The sequence below is a fragment of the Haemaphysalis longicornis genome, unplaced genomic scaffold, assembly GCF_048455015.1.
Source record: "Haemaphysalis longicornis isolate Haplotype H1 unplaced genomic scaffold, Haemaphysalis longicornis Haplotype H1 scaffold_10, whole genome shotgun sequence".
NCBI classification, from domain to species: domain Eukaryota; kingdom Metazoa; phylum Arthropoda; class Arachnida; order Ixodida; family Ixodidae; genus Haemaphysalis; species Haemaphysalis longicornis.
The window spans coordinates 124,862,598-124,883,594 of record NW_027526204.1 but is presented as its reverse complement, the minus strand read 5'-3'; the positions used below and the strand labels follow the sequence as shown (position 1 = coordinate 124,883,594).

Below are 20,997 nucleotides of genomic sequence, written 5' to 3'. Positions count from 1 at the left end.
AAGCGAACGCTACGAACAACCCAAATGAAACAACGCTGTGCGCCCGGAATACGATGATAACTCAATTGGATAGACGCCGATTTCATAACCCGAGGAAGCGTTTTTTTTTCTTCCAATTAGAGGCTTTCTGGGGCGGTATTCCCGTTTTTTGTCCGTTTTGTGTCCCTTTCAAAAGTGTCCCTTTTGAGCGAGCCCTGATTGGCTAAAAGCGAACACCCGGATGTGACGCCTTACAAGCACGGCGGAGCTATGAGCCGTGGCATCGCCTCCTTTGCCGTGGCTACTCGGAACAGACGATTTGGAGCAGACGATTTTTCGTCGCCTTATTGTTGGTTCGCTCGCGGAACAAAAAACACATAAAAGATACTCTGATACGGTTTCACTTTTTTTAAATGTGTTTGCAAGAACAGTTACGGTATTTGAATCAAAGGCCCACTGCTTAACCGGAAGTACGTCACGATGAAAGGGGCGCAAAAGGGACGTTTTCAAAGGGGACAGCTACGAAAATACCGCCCCTGTTCGCGTTCGACAACTTCCGGACGGGTTGAACAGCTCCTCTGTTAGAATTCTTCTCCCAAAGAAATTCGCTATGGTACTGGAGGGCTGACAACCTTAGGAAGGCCAATACTGCCGTTGTGTGTTCGAGCGCAGCCACGATAGCCCGCTGCAACTCAGCAAGTAACGAGCACCCGCCGCGTCCGCGGCTCGTAAACAGGAAAAAGGCGGCTCATAAGCACCGCTCCCAAACAATATCAACCCGCGCGCTCTCGACTCTACCCTTGCCGCCTCACAGGCCATGCGTCAGACAATTGAAGGGCTGACAGCACGGAACTCGGCAGACGTCTTCGACGGCCGTATATCGCCACGCCTCTTGAGTGAAAGGCGTAAACAATGTAAATGTCCGTAGATGGGCTTCGGGCAGAGCTGGAACGTTGTTGTTTTCCGGATGCGGGAGAAACGCGGAACGTCATTGATGTTGTAGATGTAGACGCTGAGATCGCTTTGTGTGACAGGCACCGTCTGCGTTTGCAGCGTCACCTTTCCCACTAAAAGCACCCGCATGTTTCGCATGCAGCTGTTCCGTTCACTTGGGCACCGTCAACAGCTCAAAAATAAGAGTGGAAAGAACACAATCAATGAAACCACCGCGCATGGAATTAAGTGGCTGGATCGGGTGGTATTCCTGAATTAAGGCTTTTTTCTTATCTTCTTCCCTCTTTTCAAGGTCAGAAGTCACGTTTCCCTTAGCTTCATTAAAAACCATCCCTGATACTTCCGCTTAAAGGATGTGTTTTGAGTTGTACTGTTCTTAAAAACACACGACGTGGCTTTCATACGGCGCTTGCAATACCTGAAGGTTAGCACAACCTTGCGCTGAATTCCAAGGCACAGTCAAATACGGTTAGACTACGTACTTTTCTTTTTTTTTTCATCTTTGGAAGCTACATAAAGTTGTGAATCGCGCGTGGTCATAAGCTCAACTTTCACCACTGCGTACACAGTAGAACAGGGTAATAAGGGAAGTAACACCACGAGTGCCTCCCTCGGGTTTTGGAACACATTTTCTGGATAAACCACCAATGCCCTATAAAGTTCCTATAAATCTATGAGACTTTGTTTGCGTACGACAAGTGGATTATTTTGAAGTAATTTACTTTATTAATTCGCATCCCCGATTTACCTTGTACTAATTTATTTGTACTATTGCCTAAGGCAGCTATTTCCAGCCCATATAGTATGTCCTTACGTGAATACCGGCGATATATATTTGTTCCGCAGAAAAAACCGCACTGATAGCTTTAGTAGTTTTCAATCATTGAGCAGGCACGATTTACGCTTTGCGAAGAGTAGGGCGTCATTCAGGTCTCCACGGCTTCCAAACTGTCCAGGGCACCTAAACCTTTCAAACCGAACGAACATGTGTCCACGCACGCACACCCCCAGGCAAGCAAATTTGGTAACGCTGAAGACTTACACGTTCGAAAATATGTCCGAAGGCACGTCATATTAGCTTCACGCGGCAAGATAATGTGCACCATGAGGGGCCAAATAAATTCATTTTTGCGAAGTTTTCCGAGAACATCCTAACCTAATATGGCTCCTGCCATTTATAAAGCAATGTTCCGCAGTTCCAGAGGCTCTGAATGAGCTAGGCATGTATTTAGGGTGGACATGGCTAAGACTTGGCAGCTTTGGTTTGGCTTGTGAAACCTACGCAATTTGCTGCAGCGCATTGGATGATCTTGTCACCCGCTCTAGTATATTGTCGTTCGATTGGCTGCATATAAGCGCAGAGTATACTGCGGGTGAGAACGTGTTTGTTGCTTTAGAAACTATAACCAGGCCCACCATTCCATTTTTGAAACGGGCACTGCGTATAGTATACTCGGCCAGCAACGGAATTTGAGCTACCTTACTGAACCTGTGCTTACTTTCAGTTCTTTTATTCGCTACTTTTTGCTACTTTTTGCTACTTTTGGCTATTCGCTACTTTTCACTATTCGCTACTCGCTATTCGCTATACGCTATTAGCTATTCGCTGTATTCGCTATTCGCTACTAAAAGTATTCGCTACTTTTGTGCGTGCACCCGCTATTTAGTTAATGAACACGTACGTCTGTGCATGTGGGCTGTAGGCTCGACGTATGTGTTTTTACGGCAGGGCTTTGCGTGTTTGTGTGAGAGCGGTCGTAAATACGAGGGTGGTTTTTATTGCAACTAGGTTGCCATTAATAGCGCGCTCACATAACGGCGGGGCTGCCATCGGTTCTGTTTGCTGTATACGCGTGCGGCTGTCGGGAGCTCGTAATGGTTGCGTAGGTTCGCAACTGGTCTCCTTCGTCTACAGAGAATATTAAAGCAAAGGCTTTCACAGTGGGACCAATAGCGTTCTGTAAAAAAACTAATGCATTTCCCTGTAGACCGGTTGACCGACCGAACAACTCTGATATGGTCTCTGGACACACAGCGCGTGCATGAAAGCGTGAAACCAGGTTTCCGTTGGGTCAAAGCGGTTACTTGAAAATCGCGAAAAAAGGAACGCTTCCAGATAAAGAAATACACGCACCGATCATGGCGAAGGAGTACAATAGTATATCTTTACCTCTTAAACCACGTATTGGTATATTTAGGTCGTTCGGAGATGCCTTTACTTAGCGCGCAAAAAACCATTTCTTGTGTTTGCTCCACCCACTGCTCATAGGTAGGATTGGGATTTGGGATTAGATCAAGGGTCCGCCGGCACGCCCATACCACGTGGTACATACAGGCTGCCAGCAACAGGGCAGAAGTTACAGGTGGCAAGGAATTGGGCGTGGTACGTAACGTTTAGTAGGGTGTTATACAAGATACGAATTAGTTTGTAGGCGCCGGAAAGTGTTGCCTAAACACAACAACGAGCGCTTGGGTTCCTAAACTCACGGAACCCAAGCGCTCGTTGTAAGGAGGCAAGTATTCCCATATTGCTCAGCACTGTGCGAAGTGTGGGTGTGTCCCCGTCTTTCAAAGCACTGTTGTAATTGCAAAACACGAGGACCAAAGTGTGCGGGAAATTATAGAAGTTTATCGGATGAGAAAAATGGAGACAAGTGCCTCAGTGTTCCTTCAGCGTCGTTAGCTGATAATTAATTTGTTTTCCTGCCTGGTCGCCGTGCGCATTAGTGTTGTACTTGGCACGTGCAGTCTGTCAATGATACAACTTGTGTTGTAATTGCGGTTGCCAAGATATGAGACAACGTGGCTCTATAGGGTTTAGTACATATGTGTGTACATTCTAATAAAATCCAGTTGAGAGTTGAGCGCTCTGTCATCGTTCATCCTTATGTCCCGTCTCTTTCGCGCTGCTGGTTTGTGATGATCACTATCCTCGTGATGAGAACTGCTTGTACAATGCGTAGTGCCGTGTTCGTGAAGTCCGAAGCGACAATTGTATACGAGGCGGATGATGTGCACGGGTTAGGGCCTGTAGGGATTGTAGGGGAAGGGCTTGTAAACGACATCCATCTTTAGGTATTATGAGGCCCAATATCCGAAGGTGGGGGCCATTCGGGACAGGGTGATTATTTATGTATAGTACTGGAATTCCGTGCGCGGTCTTACGGGCAGTAAGTAAACCGGACTTTTGGGGGCGCACTCAAGTCCCCTGGGTTGAAGACATCGTTTGGCAGTGTAGATTGCCATTTGAAATGCGTCTTCTGGATCTCCGATTCAGCCAGTAGGTGTCGATAGCGTGAAGCCATTCGCGTAGAAAGCGTGTCAGAGATGCGGAATAGCTTGGACCACTGGTGGGAGGTCTTTCATATCAAGCTTAAAGAGCATTGGTTAAATAACCGAGCTTTGAGACGTTCATTTGGGAATCGCTGGAAAAGTGTCACATCGGAGATGCCGATGCGAGCACTGGTGGTTCGGCTGGTAAGTAATGCCGCAGCGTAGATGTAAAGTATGTATCCGCAGTTGGTAGTAGCAGGCCCTTGAAGGATGGCTTGGTGTGTGACATTGTCGAATGCCCCTAATATATCGAGCGCAACAATGGAATAACAATTTTAAAGGACGTTCGAAGCACTCGATGACACCGGGAGAAGATAACCAAATTCAGCGGCAAAGAATTGATTCGGACAGCGCTGGATGGGAGCAGTTGTAAGTCAATGGTAGAGACCTTCGCCCTGCAGTCGACGTTCCGTTTACTTCCTGTACGCAACCAGAGCCGTCTATTTGGTCGCTTGGAACACTCTTCCTAATTGTTTTGGCAACAGAAAAACCACCTTCACTGTTCGGCCTCAGTGGCCTACGGGTAGAATCGCAGTTTCAGTGCGAATGGCATGAGTTGGAGAAGTAGCGATGACAAAATGTGTTCCAAAAGCCGTGATTTCTTTCTGTAAAACCTTCTCTTAGCCTAATTCTTCGTATTCTTTTCGTAAATGAGGGTGGTTTGACATCTTTTATGTGGGTTTAGTGGTGGTGCGCGGGATATCAACACGATTTATTAGAGAGTTTTAGCATACCGTGTTTACCGGGACCCGACTGGGCATGTGCACATTCGTTCCGGTAGGGTGGCCTAGTTCTGCTGAAACGCGACCCCCGCTCGCCGTGCCTGTGCATCCGTTCCGCTGAGGAGCCGGCTCACCATGGCCGCGAGCGCAGACGCAGTCGGGTACACACGCAATCGGGTACGCATTCGGGTCTCGGTACACACGGTACGCTAAAACTCTCCATTGACGTTCTGCATCGCACCGGAATGTCCGGCTCGTCAACATATGGGAACTAAGCATTGCGTCCTGCAGTGGACGTGATGATAACGACTACGACAACAGTAATGATGGCAATAACTGTGATGGGAATTCTGCTGACGTTTGTGATGTACTTCCTCCGTGTTCCCAGCTGCTCGTGGCTACGGCCTGTGCCGAGCGGCGCGCGAGGCCTGGCAGCTTCTGTCCCGCAACGCACTTCGGGTCGCCACCATCAACTGCGTCGGGGACTTCATGCTCCTACTGGCCAAAGTAGCTGTAGTTGCCGGCACCACGTACGCAGGACACCGGCTCCTACAGGTACACTCTGCACCTAAATTGAGTGGTTGAATGTAGGGTTTAACGCGCGGACGCAATGCAGGTGATGAGGCGCGCCGTAGCGGAGGGCTCCGGATTAATTTTGACCACCTGGGGATCTTTAACGTGCGTCGAAATCTCGTACACACGGGCTTTTTTGCTTTTCGCCTCCATCAGAAAAGTGGCCGCCGCTGCCGGAAATCGAACCCGAGACCTCGTGCTCAGCAGCGCAACGCCTTAGCCACTGAGCGACCGCAGCGGGTCACTCTGCACCTAGGCTACAAGGAACGCCGTTGTGCAGGGTGTTATATTCGCGAAAGCGTCCCCGTACCAAGGTCCGTCACCTCCGTCATGTAGTGGTAGCGTGGTGGTCAAGCGGCCAGCCGGAGAGCTGCCTTGGAGTTGACGGCAAAGAGCCGAGAGCAAAGCTTAATTTATTTACTGCATGGTGACAGGAGAAAATCGACGATACAGGAACAGCATGGCCGCCGACGGGCAGGGCGACGCTCTCAGTCCATCCCCCAATGCCGACTGACACGAGTCATTGGAAGGACGGAATTTATGCACCGAAGTGCCAACGGACCAAAAGCATTTCGAGCACTTTGTGCACGAAACAGAAAAGTACTAACACAGAAGAACTTTCAGCGAGTTGAGTCTGTTCGCAGACAAGTCTGAACACGACGCCGCTGGAACCAGTTAGTTCCGGATTTTGGAACTGCCGCGGGCGTGAATCGTCGCTCCGGCTTGTCGTAGCTTGTTTGAGGAGGACGGGCTTTGCCGCAGCACACGAAAACTTCACCTCACTGCACCAAACTTGAAGCACGCGCGTACAGGGTAGCGGCGCGCTAAGTCGTAACAGAGGCCTACGAATTAATTAACCCGAATTAGTTCTCTCTGCCTGAAAGTGCCCTTTCTCTGTTATAAGTGAAGGGTACACCTGATAAACTTCATTACGATAAGCGTAGTATACAAAACAGATTGAGATTTGGGTCACCGAAACCTATCACAGGATGAATTCGCTTTAGTGGAGCACTTAGGTGACCTGAGTCTCTGAAAAGACCACCAATTTTTTTGTATGCAGGCGCTTTTATTTTTTGTTTTGTCAGAAAAGTGGCTACGTCATTCTTAGTTTCAAATTTAGTCTAGAGGAGTATTAACTTCGCTGGTGCAAAGGTAACTGAGGCAACTTGATACAAGGGGTGGACTGAACCGAAAGTCAATTCGGTAAGCTTGAATTAACAGTATATTCTCTGTATGCGAAATTCCGTAAAGGTTTCTGCCTGGCCATTACCTTATATCCAATTTGATACTTCGCGCAGCCATATCTAATTTGACCAGCCGCTACTAATCCTTCTTTAAAGGAACCCTGCAACACTTTTTCGACTTTTTTTGAAGACTTAAATGCTTGCAGAACGTAGTCACCCAACACACCCAGTACTTAGATCAAAGGGTCGCAAAGTACCTCAGCCAAAAATTACTGCTCTATGCCCGTCAGATAACTTGTAAACTCGCTCAAAAGACTCTTCTCTCTTTCCCGGTCTTTACGTGTTTCGACGGCTCGAATTGCGTCACTAAGGCCATGTAGCGGCTGTTGGCCGGTTTTCCTTCAGTTGCAGCAATGAACGCTTTTCGATGGCAACTTAAAAAAAAGCCACAAAAACAAAGTAGAAATGTAAGGCGTATCTGGTGCGACGAGCAAATCACTCAGTGCCGCTCCGTGCTGGCGATAACTATAGCTTTCGCAGCGGTTACAGACGCGAAGGACAGAGTGAAAGAGCTTATCAAAAGTGTTGCACAGTCCCTGTAAACACTACATGCTCGCATGGACGCACGCACGGACGCACTCACGCACACACATTCACACACACAAACACACACACACACATGTGCACGTGCGCACGCACAGACACACGCACCCGCAGGTACACGGACAAGAACGCGCACGATGTTTCACCAGGGCCATGAACTCGTGTATGCAAGCCGCTTCTGAGCTCACAGTGCTGGTCTGTGAGTGCGTGCGTGTGCACGGCCACATACGCGCGCGTTCATGTGAGAATCTGTTGTCACACAACCGTATCTGCGCAGGGCAAAGCCGGTCAACTGCGTTGGGGCGAGTGGGGCCCGCTGTCGGTAGGAGCCCTGGGCTCCCTCTTGGTCGCCCACTCTTTCCTCTCCGTCTACGAAATGACGCTGGATACACTGTTCCTGTGCTTTTGCCATGACTGCGAGAGCAGTGACGATGCTGCCACCACTGTGCCCGAAGGTCTGGCGGTACGTCTCATCCTCCATTGATGAATGTTCTGGATCGTTTGCAACTTGCCTGCCACTGGGTGCTCGCTTACGATTGTCAAGACAACGAAACAATATATACTATCTTGTCGGTGGCATAATGCGCCCTAGTGTCGCTAGATAAGGTAACAGAGTATCGGCACTCTTTCCTCCTATTGTTCCGTACAGCCACGATGATCACTGGTCAGTTCGAATTTCATGACATTTGTTTACATTGCGATGGTTCATGGGCGCTGCCTTTTTGTAAGTTATGGGTTTTCGTCGGTCAACTCTGGTTGGCTTAGCTTTTCCTCCCTGCTCTGCGGCTGCGCGCGACTGATGTCGTTCCGAATGAGAATAAGATAACGCTTGTAGAAGCATTTCGACAGCAGAAGTGTGTCCGAAGATACCATTTTGCTGCATCTTTGGCAGTGTCGTTAACAAACGACCCGGTAAACAGCGGGTTAGTAAGCGGCGAGGCCGTATACGCCGTCGCCGCTAACTTGCCGCTAACTTGCCGAGAAGCGGCAATATCGGAACACTGATAAACACCAAAATGGCCGCCGTTGCTCACTTGCGTGCCTGCACTGGAGGTACTGTCGTTCCTTATCTAGTTTCACTAGTGTGTCCAGGTAGTTGGTACAGCTATGTGTCTTGTTGAGCGCTGCTATCAGCTTTACGATATTATCACCAAGGGCTCACATTCCATGCATGAAACCAGACTTCCCTTTCCATGCACCAGCTGGTGACAAGTCGCACACATTTTTTTAAGAGCACACTGACAACGCATTTAAAGGCGGCCTTAGGTCTGCGCACCACAGGAACAGCTCAATGATTACTTCGTTATTTGGTCTCGAGGACTTCCCGTGGCGGCACCTGTGTTTAACGTGGCTGGTGGGGTGCCAGGCTAAATCGTCGGCTAGCAAACCAAATTCTCTGCACTTTTGGAATCATGTGCGCTGTGTTGTGGCCTTGGCGGGTGTTCAGCAAATGGCTTTAACCCAGACGCGTAACCTGCTGCTGGCGATATAATAAAGTGTACAAAACACGCAAAAGATAGCTCTGTGCCCTGCTGATAATCCGGAGTAGTAGTAATAGGTCACGACCTGTACGGGGTGCATGCTTCTAAAGGCAACACTGCCTTCGAAATAGCACACTGTGAATTCGGTGCGAAATAGTTCCGAGGCGTCGTTCAACTCCTGTACGAAAACAATGTAGGACTGCTTTTGCAACGTGAATGAAATCTTGCCGCGGAATTATGACCTAATCGCACATGCGGTGCACATTTCCGAAGTAACAAACGCGTGGGATCAGCAAGCGGTGTATATCGTACAAATGCCTGTAAAAGTGGCAGTAGACAGTGCGATGTGCCTCCTTAGGCCCTTCCAAGAGCATTTGTAATGCTCATTTTGGCTATGCTTGAGTAGCGATCATCGCCATATTGTTTACTCTTAATTGGTGCCGTGTTTTTTTCGCATTGCCTTTATCTTGCTTACAACTAATGAACAATGTTAGTTTTCTGGGCCATACATGTGAGTTTCAGTGTACAAACGGCTTGTGTTTTTGTTGCAAAGCTGCCTTGTGATAAAAAATTTTGAGCTTGGGCTTTTTTATTTCTATTGCTTGCTTATACTAATGTCGTCTGGCGTTCGCTTAAAAAGACAATATCTGACATACCAGCAAGCATTTCAGGCTCATAAATGTGCACGCCGGAGGGTTGGGTTACATTTGATTCAACTGCATTTTACATATGAACATTCAGAAACCTGCCTTTAGTGTGCCAGTGGCTCGTGACCTACTGGTACGTGAATGATAGTAGTGTGTTTGTGTTTATTGGCGGAAGGGTGTCTACGACAAAAGAGCGCTAAGACTCTATTAGGTGGTTCTTCAATGTCAGGTTTGCGCTTAAAATGTGTGTGACGTGAGGATGGTGCTGCCTAAAAAGTTGTATGTATGGGTGTAGAGGGCCCGTAGATTAAAACATGAAGATGTTCATAATGGCAGATAAAGGGAACTATGGTTGAATAAAAGAAAACGTCAAGAAGACAAGAAGACAAGTGTAGCAGAACTAGGCCAGTTTCTCGCTCTTTATTGCTTCTTCCGAAGTCGCTTCGCAATGTTGATGATAATAATACCCGTGACTTGCAGCTACTTCCCTCCATGTTTTTTTTTTCTGTTCACTATATGATTGTATAAATTTTCTTATGTATAAATTTTCACCACGTGTACTGAATTGTAATATTTGAAGTAAGACTAGTTTGTACTATGATGTTTCTATACCTTTTTAAAGAGGTTGTGGTGGTGATTATGACGATGATGATGATTATGACTTTCATTTTTGTTTCTTTGCAGGCATTTGTGGAGAAAAGTCGTAGCATGGCGGCTCCGCCGAACTCTCGCCACTGAACAGCATTTTAATGGCACACAACCGCTCAACATCACAGCTCAACATGCTCTCGCTCAACAGCAAGGCTCAACGGGACTAAATAAGTTCTTAGGGAGGGCATCTTCTTTTTCGCACAAATGTGACTTTATATCCATGAATAGTAATAAAATGGCGTGATTAATATGTGTGTTACTTCTGCTCTTCACATCGCCGTTCTCTTTTGCGTTAATAGCGCCCATGGCGTTTGTAATGGTCTTCTACACATGAATTCGCGTTCGTTTTGACATCACTCAGCCTTTCTTAAATGAGCAGCGGCATCGGTAAGCATGTCCCTAGAGATTGATACTGTCAACATAGAAATTTTGCGCCCCTTTGTTTTATAAGTGCGTTTGTGTAGATGGGGAACGACGCGTAACGTTGCATTGAGGAGATTGCCTGTACTGCTCCCCTATAGAGGGTTTCAGAGATAGCCCGGTTGCCACTACACCAGCGAAGTGAAAGCTTTTATCGCATCCAAGAGGTTTGGAATAGGGGCTAAGGATAGAAAACCCCTGGAAACAGTACAAGGTCCAGTCGTGTTAAGTCATGACCCGTGGCTGGTTCTAGTTTCACAGTTATAGCTCCTGTTACAAAAACTTTAGCTGCGCTGAAAGCCCCCGACAACAATAAAGTGAGTGACCCGATGGCCCACCCCGATTCGTGGAGCGTGCAGGCACGGTCGTCCAGGGTAATGAAGTATTCTCACGCAACATTCTCATCATTCCCCGGCAGCGTACTTATTGTAGATGGCGTCCTAATCGTCTCACCTTGCCCTGCTTCATCAATTTCAAACCACAACGATGCTCGTCGCCCCCGCGACTTTCGCAATAGTACACGTTTCAGTAATGCACGCCAACGTTCAAAATGTACAAAGAACGTGATGTTGCGGTTCGTAATTCGCACAGTGTATCACACTCACACACAGTCTGTCACGTGCAGGATTGAAATGGTAGATATAGGCGAACTCACATAGTAATACCAGATACGACCTTCCTGGCGCACTTCTGTTCAGTGGTACGAGCAGAAAAATAAGCTTAAAAAAGTGAATTTGCTTTTAACCCAACTCTTAATTGACACGGGAAAGTGTGGCAGCTTACCCGGCTGCTATTGGGATCTGACACCGTAGTTTACTCGATGACCAGAGATGCGGAACAGATCGCAGATATTTGCGGCCGTAAGGGGACAGATCCGTGAATTATGGAACAGACTGGTGTAAAAGACATGCTAGCTCTAATTAGGCGACGAAAATGGGCATGGGTGGTTCACGTCATGCACATGAGGGACACGGAATGGACCATTCGTTTTACGGAGTGGCGGCTGATAGACCGTAAACGCAATTGGGGTTGCCAAAGAAATCTATTGAGGGATGGACTACGAAAATAAGGGGGTAAACGAGGAACTCAGGCAGCGCTCGATAGACGTGGTTGGAGATCTTTGGGAGAGGCCTCTGTCTTGCAATGAACACATCCATGCTGGGATGATGATGATGTTGTTGTTGATGATGATGATGACAGGGATAAATACCGAATTTAATTCTTGCGCAGAGGAACCACAGAATTAGTTTTTCCTAGTTATAACACTAATAGCGCAGTACAATTTCAACATGTGGAAAGGCGGCTGTCATCGCGAACTTCCCTGAAAAAGGAAAGGTGCACACTGCTGTGCGATGCATAGATTTTCACACTAATATACACTAGAGGGAAATCTGGCGCCACTGCCTACGGGCATAGAGTTTCACACTAATATATACTAGAGGGAAATCTGGCACTGCAATCGCGTGCCGCCGTGGGCGGCGCCATTGCAGCTAGCGACGTTCCTCGCCTCCTTGGCTTGGTTAGCCACATGGCTTCTTTTTCGTCTTGAAGCCAGAAGGGGTAACATTGTTTTTTTGTTCATCTTCCATGGAGCTTCTAAATAATCCCTGGCAAATCAATCTTTATGGAGCTTTAATTTTTTAATAACAGAACAAATTCAATTAATTTTCTGCAGTAATATTGTTGCATTTTTGCAGCCAAAGCCAACTTTTCAGTCTGTTCGTGAGCCATGCCAAGGACAAGTGGAACGTGCCTGCCCGGTACATGACGGCACGCTCGCCGAAGCGCGGCTCCCCTAGACGGTGGCGCCACATTTCCCGCTAGTGTATATTATTATGAAACTCTATGCCTACGGGAGCCGCGCTTCAGCGAGCGTTCCGTCATGTACCGGGCAGGTACGTTCCACTTATTGCCCATGGCATGGCTCATGAACCGACTGAAAAGTTGGCTATGGCTGCAAAAAAGCAACAATGTTAACGTAGATGGTTCATGAAATTTGTTTGGTTATTATAATATGGAACCTCCAAAATGTCAGTAGTTTTTAGAAGCTTAATGTACGATGAACAAAAAAAATGTTACTTTTTTTGTTGATTTTGGCTTCGAGACGAAAAAGAAGCCGTATAACTAGGTAAGCCAAGCAGGCGAAGAGCGTCGCTAGCAGCAATGGCGCCGCCCACGGCGGCCCGCGACTGCAGCGACAGATTTCCCTCTAGTATATATTAGTATGAAACTCTATGCCGGGTAGGCACGTTCCACTTGTCCATGGCATATGGCTCATGAACAGACTGAAAAGTTGGCTCTGGTTGCAAAAAAGCAACAATATTACTGCAGAAGGTTTATCAGATTTCTATAAAATTGAACTTCCAAAAAAAATAATTTATCAGGCACAATGAACAAGAAAGAAATGTTGCCCTTTTTTGTTGATTTTGGCTTCGAGACAAAAAAGAAGCCATGCGGCTAGCTAAGCCAAGTAGGCGAGGAACGTCGCTAGCGGCGATGGCGCCGCCCACGGCGGCCCGCGACTGCAGCGACAGATTTCCCTCTAGTATATATTACTTTGAAACTCTACGGTGCGATTAAATGACGGCCCAACGAAGCTGATGATTATTTGATCACTAAAATAAAACGGACAGAAAATTATGAATGCCCGTGGTCATCCCGCTGTTCCCTAACGACATTAGTATTCTAAACTTCTAAACTTGGCGAGAGGAATCGCATCCCTCAAAGAGGACAACGCCAAGTGACCTGCTCCAGTTTAACAGAAGGAAGAGGAACAGCTGAGGGGAAGTAACCTAAAGGAACCAGCAAGATACAACAAAGGTTTGGTTCACACTCTACACAGTTTTTGTATACACTGACAGCAACGACGGCACACACGAAAGTGCCAGTAACAGCTTTGCTGCTAAATCAAGGGCACGTCTTCACCGTAGACGTTATATTATATTATGTCAAGCCATTTACAAAGAAGTTCCTTACATGGCTAACACGTAAGCTAGGTAATAATGCGAGAATCGGGAAATACGTCATCATTAACAGCGTAGCTGTTGTTACTGGCCGTAAGTTCGGTGCCACAGGAAAAAATACCAAGAAAATGCCGAGTGCTCGTGAGAGCGTGCCTCGCGGCAACCGCCGAGCGTCCCCGGCACGCGCAGTGGCTTTAGCAAAACAAAAAAAACTGGCAAAAACCCAGAGGAGCGAAAAAGTGCCGAGCGCTCGTGAACACGTGCCTCACGGTGACCGCCTAGTCCCCGGCTCGCGCAGTGGCTTGAGAAAAAAAAGCTCCAGCGTTCGCCATAATTACCATCTGTATTATATTCCTGTCTTTTTTGCTTGCTATAATGATTTGATTACTGCGTTATCATTTTTTTTTAGTTTACAATGTGCATTTATTTGCGTTTGCCGTGTGAACATTCCTGCTTCTTTTTGTTTATTTTTTCCACTTTACTGCGCTAATACAACACGTGTGCTATGTAATCCCCCTATGTAATACCCCCTCACGGGGGTCTTTAGGGGTATCGTGAATAAATAAATAAAATAAATAAATAATTGTGGCAGCACTTGCTCGGAACGAGAAAGACACACCATAGCGTACGCCCCCCGTTCGTTCGTCCGCGTGTCGTCGTGCGCATGCGCTCGACACCGTAGAAGAGCCCTCGCGCGCGGTAGACTCTGTAGAAGGCACCCTGCATTGGAGAGGTCACCGCGGCCGCTGCATTCTCTATATGCCATTATGGATAATTGGAGACACGGCTAAAAGTGTGGCAATCCTTCCCGAAATGACTTGCACATCCCGCCACCTCTGCCTCGAGTCGATGACGAAGAGCTGGTGGACGTCTACAATGCTGAGGGTGACTTTGCATTCGCTGCTCGCCGAGAGAAGACCTCTTCAATGCATGTTACTAGCACCGCAACTGTGCAAATAAACAGTGATACTGAAACTTGACTACGTGTCCGGCAATACTTCACCATTCTCCCGCCACGGTGGCTCAGTGGCTAAGGCGTTGCTCGTCAGAGCACGAGATCGCGGGTTCGATTCCCGGCCGCGGCGGCCGTTTTTCTGATGGAGGCGAAAGCAAAAACGCTCGTGTGCACGGGATTTCGGCGCACGTTAAAGATCCCCAGGTGGTCCAAATTATTCTGGAGCCCTCCACTACGGCGCGCCTCATCGTCTGCGTTGCGTCGGATCAATCAATCAATATTTCACCATTCAATCACTGCGCATGAGTGAAAGCTTCGCTGAATTTTTTTACTGAAAATGTATGCTTTCCCAACAAGCGTCATGCTATTTGAGAAAAATATCAGCTTTGCATAAAGAGCTCATTTAAACCGAAAGTAGGTATATTGCTACAGCAAATAAAACCACACAAAGGTAAAAATATCTCCACTTTATATGGATGTGGTAGTTTATATTGTTCCATAACAAAATACTAAAACAAGAGGCGAGGGACGTAGAATCGCATGAACAACATATTTCATGAGCTACAATCATTCGCTTAAAAACTGGTTACTTTCGCATTAGCCAAGCGATTTCTCGCGCGCGAAATGAACGTTTTTAGTCGCACAAAAGTAACGTTATCAGTCGCCATCTTCCTAATCTTCCCGGTAATGTTCTTCAGGAGCGCCCCGGCAAAAAAGGACAGCGTGGCTTTTCCGGGCGCGTCTTCGCAGTGGGACAGCTCCCTCGGGTTCATGTAGTCTCCAGGGAGACACTCGTACGCCTTTCCGAAATGCCACGTGCTGCGTAGCACGTCTCTGCACTCCTCACCATTGGTGCTCACGTTGAGGTCGCATCTGGCCGTACACAGAGCAAGGAAGAGCAACTGTTGCTCGGTCATGTGCTCCAGCGAGCCTGGCATCTTCTGGTGGATGTCTTCGTAATGGTCATGGCTCAGAACTTGCAAAAGTAACTCCAGCGCGCGAGCGGAAGGGCTCACGGTTCCGTTGCAGGACGTCAGAGCAGTAGGTGGTTGCGCCATCCAGGAGGCAGTCTGCGAATGTCGTGGCCTCGGCTGGAATCCGGACTGAATCAGTTCCTTGAGCACCACGAAGCCCAGACCGGCGTAGTTGAAGCTATGCGGGACGTCCGGCGAGAACCACGGTTGCACGAGCAACGAAGGAGGCACGACGATCTCGTCACCGTTGAATATGACTCGACGGGCAATCATGTCCTCCTTGGTGAGCACGACGTCCAAGGAATTGAGCGAGTCGAATTCGCGCTGCCTGGACGCCAACAGGGCTCTGATGTAAAAGGGGAGGAACGAGCCACTGGAACCCTCGGCGACGTCGGAGCTCGTGATTGGCAATGAAGCGGAAAACGTGGTAGTCAAGAAATGGTACCTAGGGTCGACAACCTTGACGGTGACGTTTTCCGTGCCCACGTTTTGGAGAAGCCGAGTGAGGAACGTGCCGGCAGCTTGGACACTCTTGGAACTGACCTGCTGGGCCATGACGAATGCCAAAGGTGCCAGGCCGGTGACTCCGTACGCAGCGCGAAAGCATCGCTTCTCGCTGTCCGCTGCCGTTTCGTCCGGTGCGTGCAACCGAAAGTCCGCGAAAGGTCCGAGCTGTCGAACGACCTCCCAAAACACGTACTGCGTAATGGTCAGCGCCGTCATGTCGTGGAAAATCCGGTTCACGAAAGCGGCCACAGAGGGGCCTTTGACGGCGAGGTGGTTCCAGAAAAACCTGAGGTGCGCCTTCCATTCCGGACGGTCCAGTATACCGCGCTCGGTGAGGTTGAAATAAATAAGCGTGCCCTCATCCTGCTTCATCCTTTTTAGCAAGCGCATGATGGTGTCCTCGGTCCCCCAGACAGACGCGACCGTCACGCTGATTCTCACTCGACTCGGAAAGCCGAGCACGGCGAACGTGTCCTCGAGGTAGTTGCTGTACGCGTGGTTCTTGATTATGCTGAGCCGCACTGCCGCCCACTCGTAGAGGTCTTGCCTGCGGCGCACCAGCAAAAGCCTCCGCTCAACCGCCACCTCGAAGAGCGTTGCGATGTTATAGCGCACGACCAAATTCAAGATCGCGTCCAGAGGATCTTCATGGATGTCTTCCTTTGCGACGTTGATGTGGCACTTCTCCAAGAACCGTATAAGATGTCGCACGCCTCTTTTACGGTTGCGGATGATGGCGACACAGCCTTGGTAAAGAGACACGGACTCCTGCAGAGGAGTTTTGGCTTCCCCTTCTAGGGCCCAGTCGGCCAGCAGCGTATGGACCTTAGAGACGACGTCACCTTGCGGGTCTAAGTTCGAGGCCGGGTGGGCTGAAGCGCGGCCGCCGCAGGAGAAAAGGTAGAAGTCGTCGCACGGATCCGTTCCCATGTCCATGGAAGCCGCGATCTTGTCGGCTAGTTCTAGGCAGCCCAGCGTGACGCATACCTGCATCGGCGACATCCACCTGGAGATGTCTGCTCCGAAGTAGAAGCTGGTGCAAGAGCCCGCCACGGCTGCCATCAGGAAGCAGATCAGGTAGGTGATCTTCGAGGCACACGATGGAAGGATGACTGTCGTTGCGTCTGTGAGACCCCGGTGCTGCGTTAAGAAAGCGATTCTTTAGCATGATCCTTTTAAAAACGAAGGTTTTTAATCTTGAGCGTTAGCAAAAAAAATACCAAGAAAAAACTGCGCCGTCTGTAGAGGATGCATGCACCGCCGCAGATAGAGTATTAAAACAGGGAAGCTGGCTTTCGCGTCTGCTCGCGAGTGTGAGCACACGGGGCATATGCGTATGTACACCCCTCACTATACTATTTTAACGGTGATAGTTGTGGTGTAGTGGCGCCCTCTAGTGGAGCGCCCGCTCACTGTGGGCGCTTGGTTGTGTTAATTGTAACTAGATGTCGTTGCTGTGGTCGCACGTGACGGGTCACGTGCGTATGCGTCTAGGTGTCGTCTTGTCGAACAATAAACGTTCTTTTTGGGCTCTGGTCTTGGTGCGAGCAGGCCGCACTCTTTCTTCTTGGGCTTGTGCGTGGGCCCGGCGCGCTGAGCCTTCGCTCCCGTCGCCGCCGAGGCCGCTCGCCGTCGCCCACGACACAACATCTTTTTGGCGACGAGGATGGGATGCTTTTCTTCTGCTGCGACGACATCGTCGACGGGTCCGGCAGAATGAAAGCGTGAGTGCGTTTGACCTCGCTCGAGTGTGACTGTCCGGCGCGTCTGGCGTCGCGAGGCCTAGCGTTCTTTGTGCTGACGCTTGTCGAACCGTCGTTTAGGCCTCGCCCTACTTCGTTCTTCTGCTTCTGCTCCTGCATCTCTCTCCTTCCTGCTTGGCAGCATGGGCCTCTTCGATAACCTGCCCGTTTTCCTCGAATTGCCGGGGCCGCCTCCAATTCCGTGGCATAACTGGAAAAAATTGTTTCAGGCCCATCTTGAGGCGGCTGGCGGCAGCGACTGGAATGACGGACGACGCGCGTCGGCGCTCGTCAGTGTTTTGGGTAGGGAGGGGCAACGAAGGTATTTTGCTGAGGCGGAGCAGGACGAAGCAAGGAGGGACGCCGCCAGTAACGTGACCGACGCTAATGTAACCAGCCCTATCGTGACCGACTCCGCGACCGACTGTAGTGTGACCGCATCCTCGGCTCCGGCCATTTCGAAATTCGACCAACTTTTGGAGCAGCTGGACCGGCTCTTCGCTGCGTCCACAAATACGCTTGTTGAACGACATGAGTTCACAAGCCGTCGTCAATTTCGGGGGGAAAGTTTTTTAGAATACGTGACCGCTCTAAAGGAGAAAGCCGTACGTTGCAAGTTCGGGCTGACGTACGCGGAGCGCGTCCGAGATCAAATCATACATGGAACGTCTAACCCCCAGGTTAGAGAAAAGCTGCTCGCACATGGCGAAAAGTTGTCTTTGGAGAAAGCTGAAGAGATTGGTCGGAGTTTTGAATCGTTGTCGTTGGCGAATCAAGCCTTCGGTTCGCATCAAGTACAAGCAGTAGGTCGACGAGGAGAAGGTGGCGTCGCGGAAGATGACAGTCGGGGAAGCCGCCGCGCTCAAGATGGCGGCGTGGAGAATCAAGATGGCTTGGGCCGCCGGGGAGGCCGGCGCGCTCAAGATGGCGGCACAGGAATTCAAGATGGCCTGGCCAGCCGGGGAGGCCGTGACGTCATTTCACCGGGTTCGGGAAGGCAAGATGGTGGCCCCCAAGATGGACGTTTCCATTCGCAGTCAACTGCAGAGTTTCGCGGTACAGTCCAGGCGAAGAAGTTTGCAGGCAAGCTTCAGTTGTGCGAACGATGCGGAAATAAATGGCATAATTCAGCATTTCAAAATTGTCCAGCCCGAAATCGGCGCTGCAACTCTTGTAATAAGTGGGGACATTTCGCATCGATGTGCCGTAAGCCGGCACCAGTGCATCGAGTTTCTTCGAAGGAAGCTACGGGATCCGCTTCGACACCGGAACCTGTAGAGCATCCAGCATCCACGGAGATCAACGCACCCGCAAGATCTTCCGTCTTAACAGTCAGCACTTCTTCTAGAAAGGACTTAGTCGTCCAAGCTGAAGTCAGCGTCAACAATCCTCCAAGAAAGGACTTAGTCGTTCAAGCCGAAGTCAGCGGAGTGACCATGCAACTCTTAGTCGATACCGGAGCATCCGTGTCGTTGATGACTGTCGAAGATTTCAAGCGTCACTTCAGTAAACAGCATGCGCTGTCCAAGGCTTCCGTCAACTTGTGGAATTTTTCCAAACAACGTATCGGCATCCGCGGCTCATTTCAAGCTCCTGTTCAAGTCTTGCAACGGTCTTGCTCCGTCACATTCTACGTCACCGACAAAGGGACATCTCTTTTGGGGCTCGACGCCATCCAGCAACTGGGCATTCAGATCGACGGTGCGTCTCTTACGTGTCGACTAGCATCGGTGTGTGCAGTGCAGTGTCCCGTGAACGTGCCCCCGGGTTTCGAACATCTCTTCAACGGCGAGTTGGGTCTTGTCAAGGACGTCTCGCATAAGATCCAACGGCGGCCAGGTGTGACTCCAGTTGCATCTAAGCTACGAAGATTGCCTCTTGCTCTCCGTGATCCAGTGTCCAGCGAGCTGCGACGCCTCGAGGACAATGATGTCATTGAGCGTGTCGACGCCTCGGAGTGGGTTTCGCCACTCGTCGTCGTCCGGAAAAAGAACGGGGACATTCGGCTGTGTGTGGACCTCCGGGAACCGAATAAGGCAATTATCATTGATGGGTATCCTTTACCGCATGTTGAAGAGCTGTTGCAGATGTTTCATGGTGCTGTTTGTTTTTCTAAGCTTGACTTGGCGTCGGCTTATCATCAGTTGTTGCTGGAAGAGGGCAGTAGGGACTTAACTACTTTCGTGACTCATGAAGGTTTATTCAGGTTTAAGAGGGTGTGTTTTGGTCTGGCGTCGGCGCCTGCGGTTTTTCAAAAAATGATGTCTCAGATCTTAAAAAATTGCAAAAATGTTGTTTGCTATCTTGATGATATTCTTGTGTGGGGAAAGACTCAAGCTGAGCATGACGCGAGCCTGGTTGAAGTCTTAACATGTATAGCAAACAGTGGCATGAAGTTGAACGACAAATGTCTTTTTTCGGTCAAGGAACTTGATTTTTTGGGTCACAAGATTTCGGCTGAGGGCATCTCACCTTTGGAGAGCAAAGTAAAAGCTATAGTTCATGCTCCCGCTCCTACGGACATAAAGTCACTGCAATCATTTTTAGGTCTTGCAGGATACTATGCTAAGTTCATAAAGAACTATGCAGAGATAGTTGAACCACTTCGCCTCATGCTCAGGAAGGGTCAGACATTTTGTTGGTCTGATGATGCTCAGCGCAGTTTCGATCAGTTGAAAGCGTGCCTCACATGTTCTCCGGTTGTGAAAGTCTTTAAACCTGACTTGCCTGTAGTAGTAACTACCGACGCATCTGATGTGGGAATTGGCGCGGTACTACAGCAGCGGTATGGTTCTCGGCTTGAAACCATAGCCTTTGCATCTAGAACTTTGTCGGAGACTGAGAGAAAATACTCTGTGGGAGAGCGCGAAGCGCTGGCTTGTTTGTTCGCGTGCGAAAAGTGGCACATTTTTCTTTGGGGCAGACGGTTCACACTTAGAACTGACCATCAGGCTGTAGTTGCTTTGTTAGCCGCAGGAGACTCAGGTCGGAGACCTTTAAGAATTTCACGGTGGTCAGCGCGTCTGCTGTACTACAATTTTGACATCGAGTATTGCAAAGGGTCAGAAAATCTGGTGGCTGATGCTCTGTCAAGATTACCCATTCAGACCGGTCAGGAACTTCAGGAAGAAGAGATAGTGTCGCTGGTAACATCAGTAGTCGATAAAGAAACCGTGCAGCTGGCAACGAAGGCCGATGTGACGTTGCAGAAGGTAGCAGAGTATGTGTCAAAGGGTTGGCCTGATAAGAAAAAGGTACACAGTGACTTAACAGCTTACTTTCATGTAAGGGATGAACTTTCTGTTGTGG

General features: G+C 49.1%; 2 protein-coding genes across 2 annotated transcripts in view; one reads left to right on the top strand and one right to left on the bottom strand.

Annotated features, from left to right (window-relative positions):
- Window positions 1-10,362, top strand: part of LOC144157948 (choline transporter-like protein 1) — a 50,203-nt gene extending 39,841 nt beyond the window's left edge. Inside the window, exons 14-16 of the mRNA XM_077688658.1 lie at window positions 5,377-5,543; window positions 7,626-7,811; window positions 10,161-10,362. Coding sequence (XP_077544784.1) covers window positions 5,377-5,543; window positions 7,626-7,811; window positions 10,161-10,214 — 407 coding nt within the window. The 3' untranslated portion in view covers window positions 10,215-10,362. The remainder of the gene's footprint in view (window positions 1-5,376; window positions 5,544-7,625; window positions 7,812-10,160) is intronic.
- Window positions 10,363-12,495: 2,133 nt separating this feature from the next.
- Window positions 12,496-17,008, bottom strand: LOC144160077 (uncharacterized). The gene is made up of 2 exons (XM_077691686.1): window positions 15,110-17,008; window positions 12,496-12,501 (listed from the first exon to the last, which is right to left on the bottom strand). The coding sequence occupies exons 1-2, from the start codon at window positions 17,006-17,008 to the stop codon at window positions 12,496-12,498; spliced, it is 1,905 nt and encodes a 634-aa protein (XP_077547812.1).
- Window positions 17,009-20,997: the final 3,989 nt, after the last annotated feature.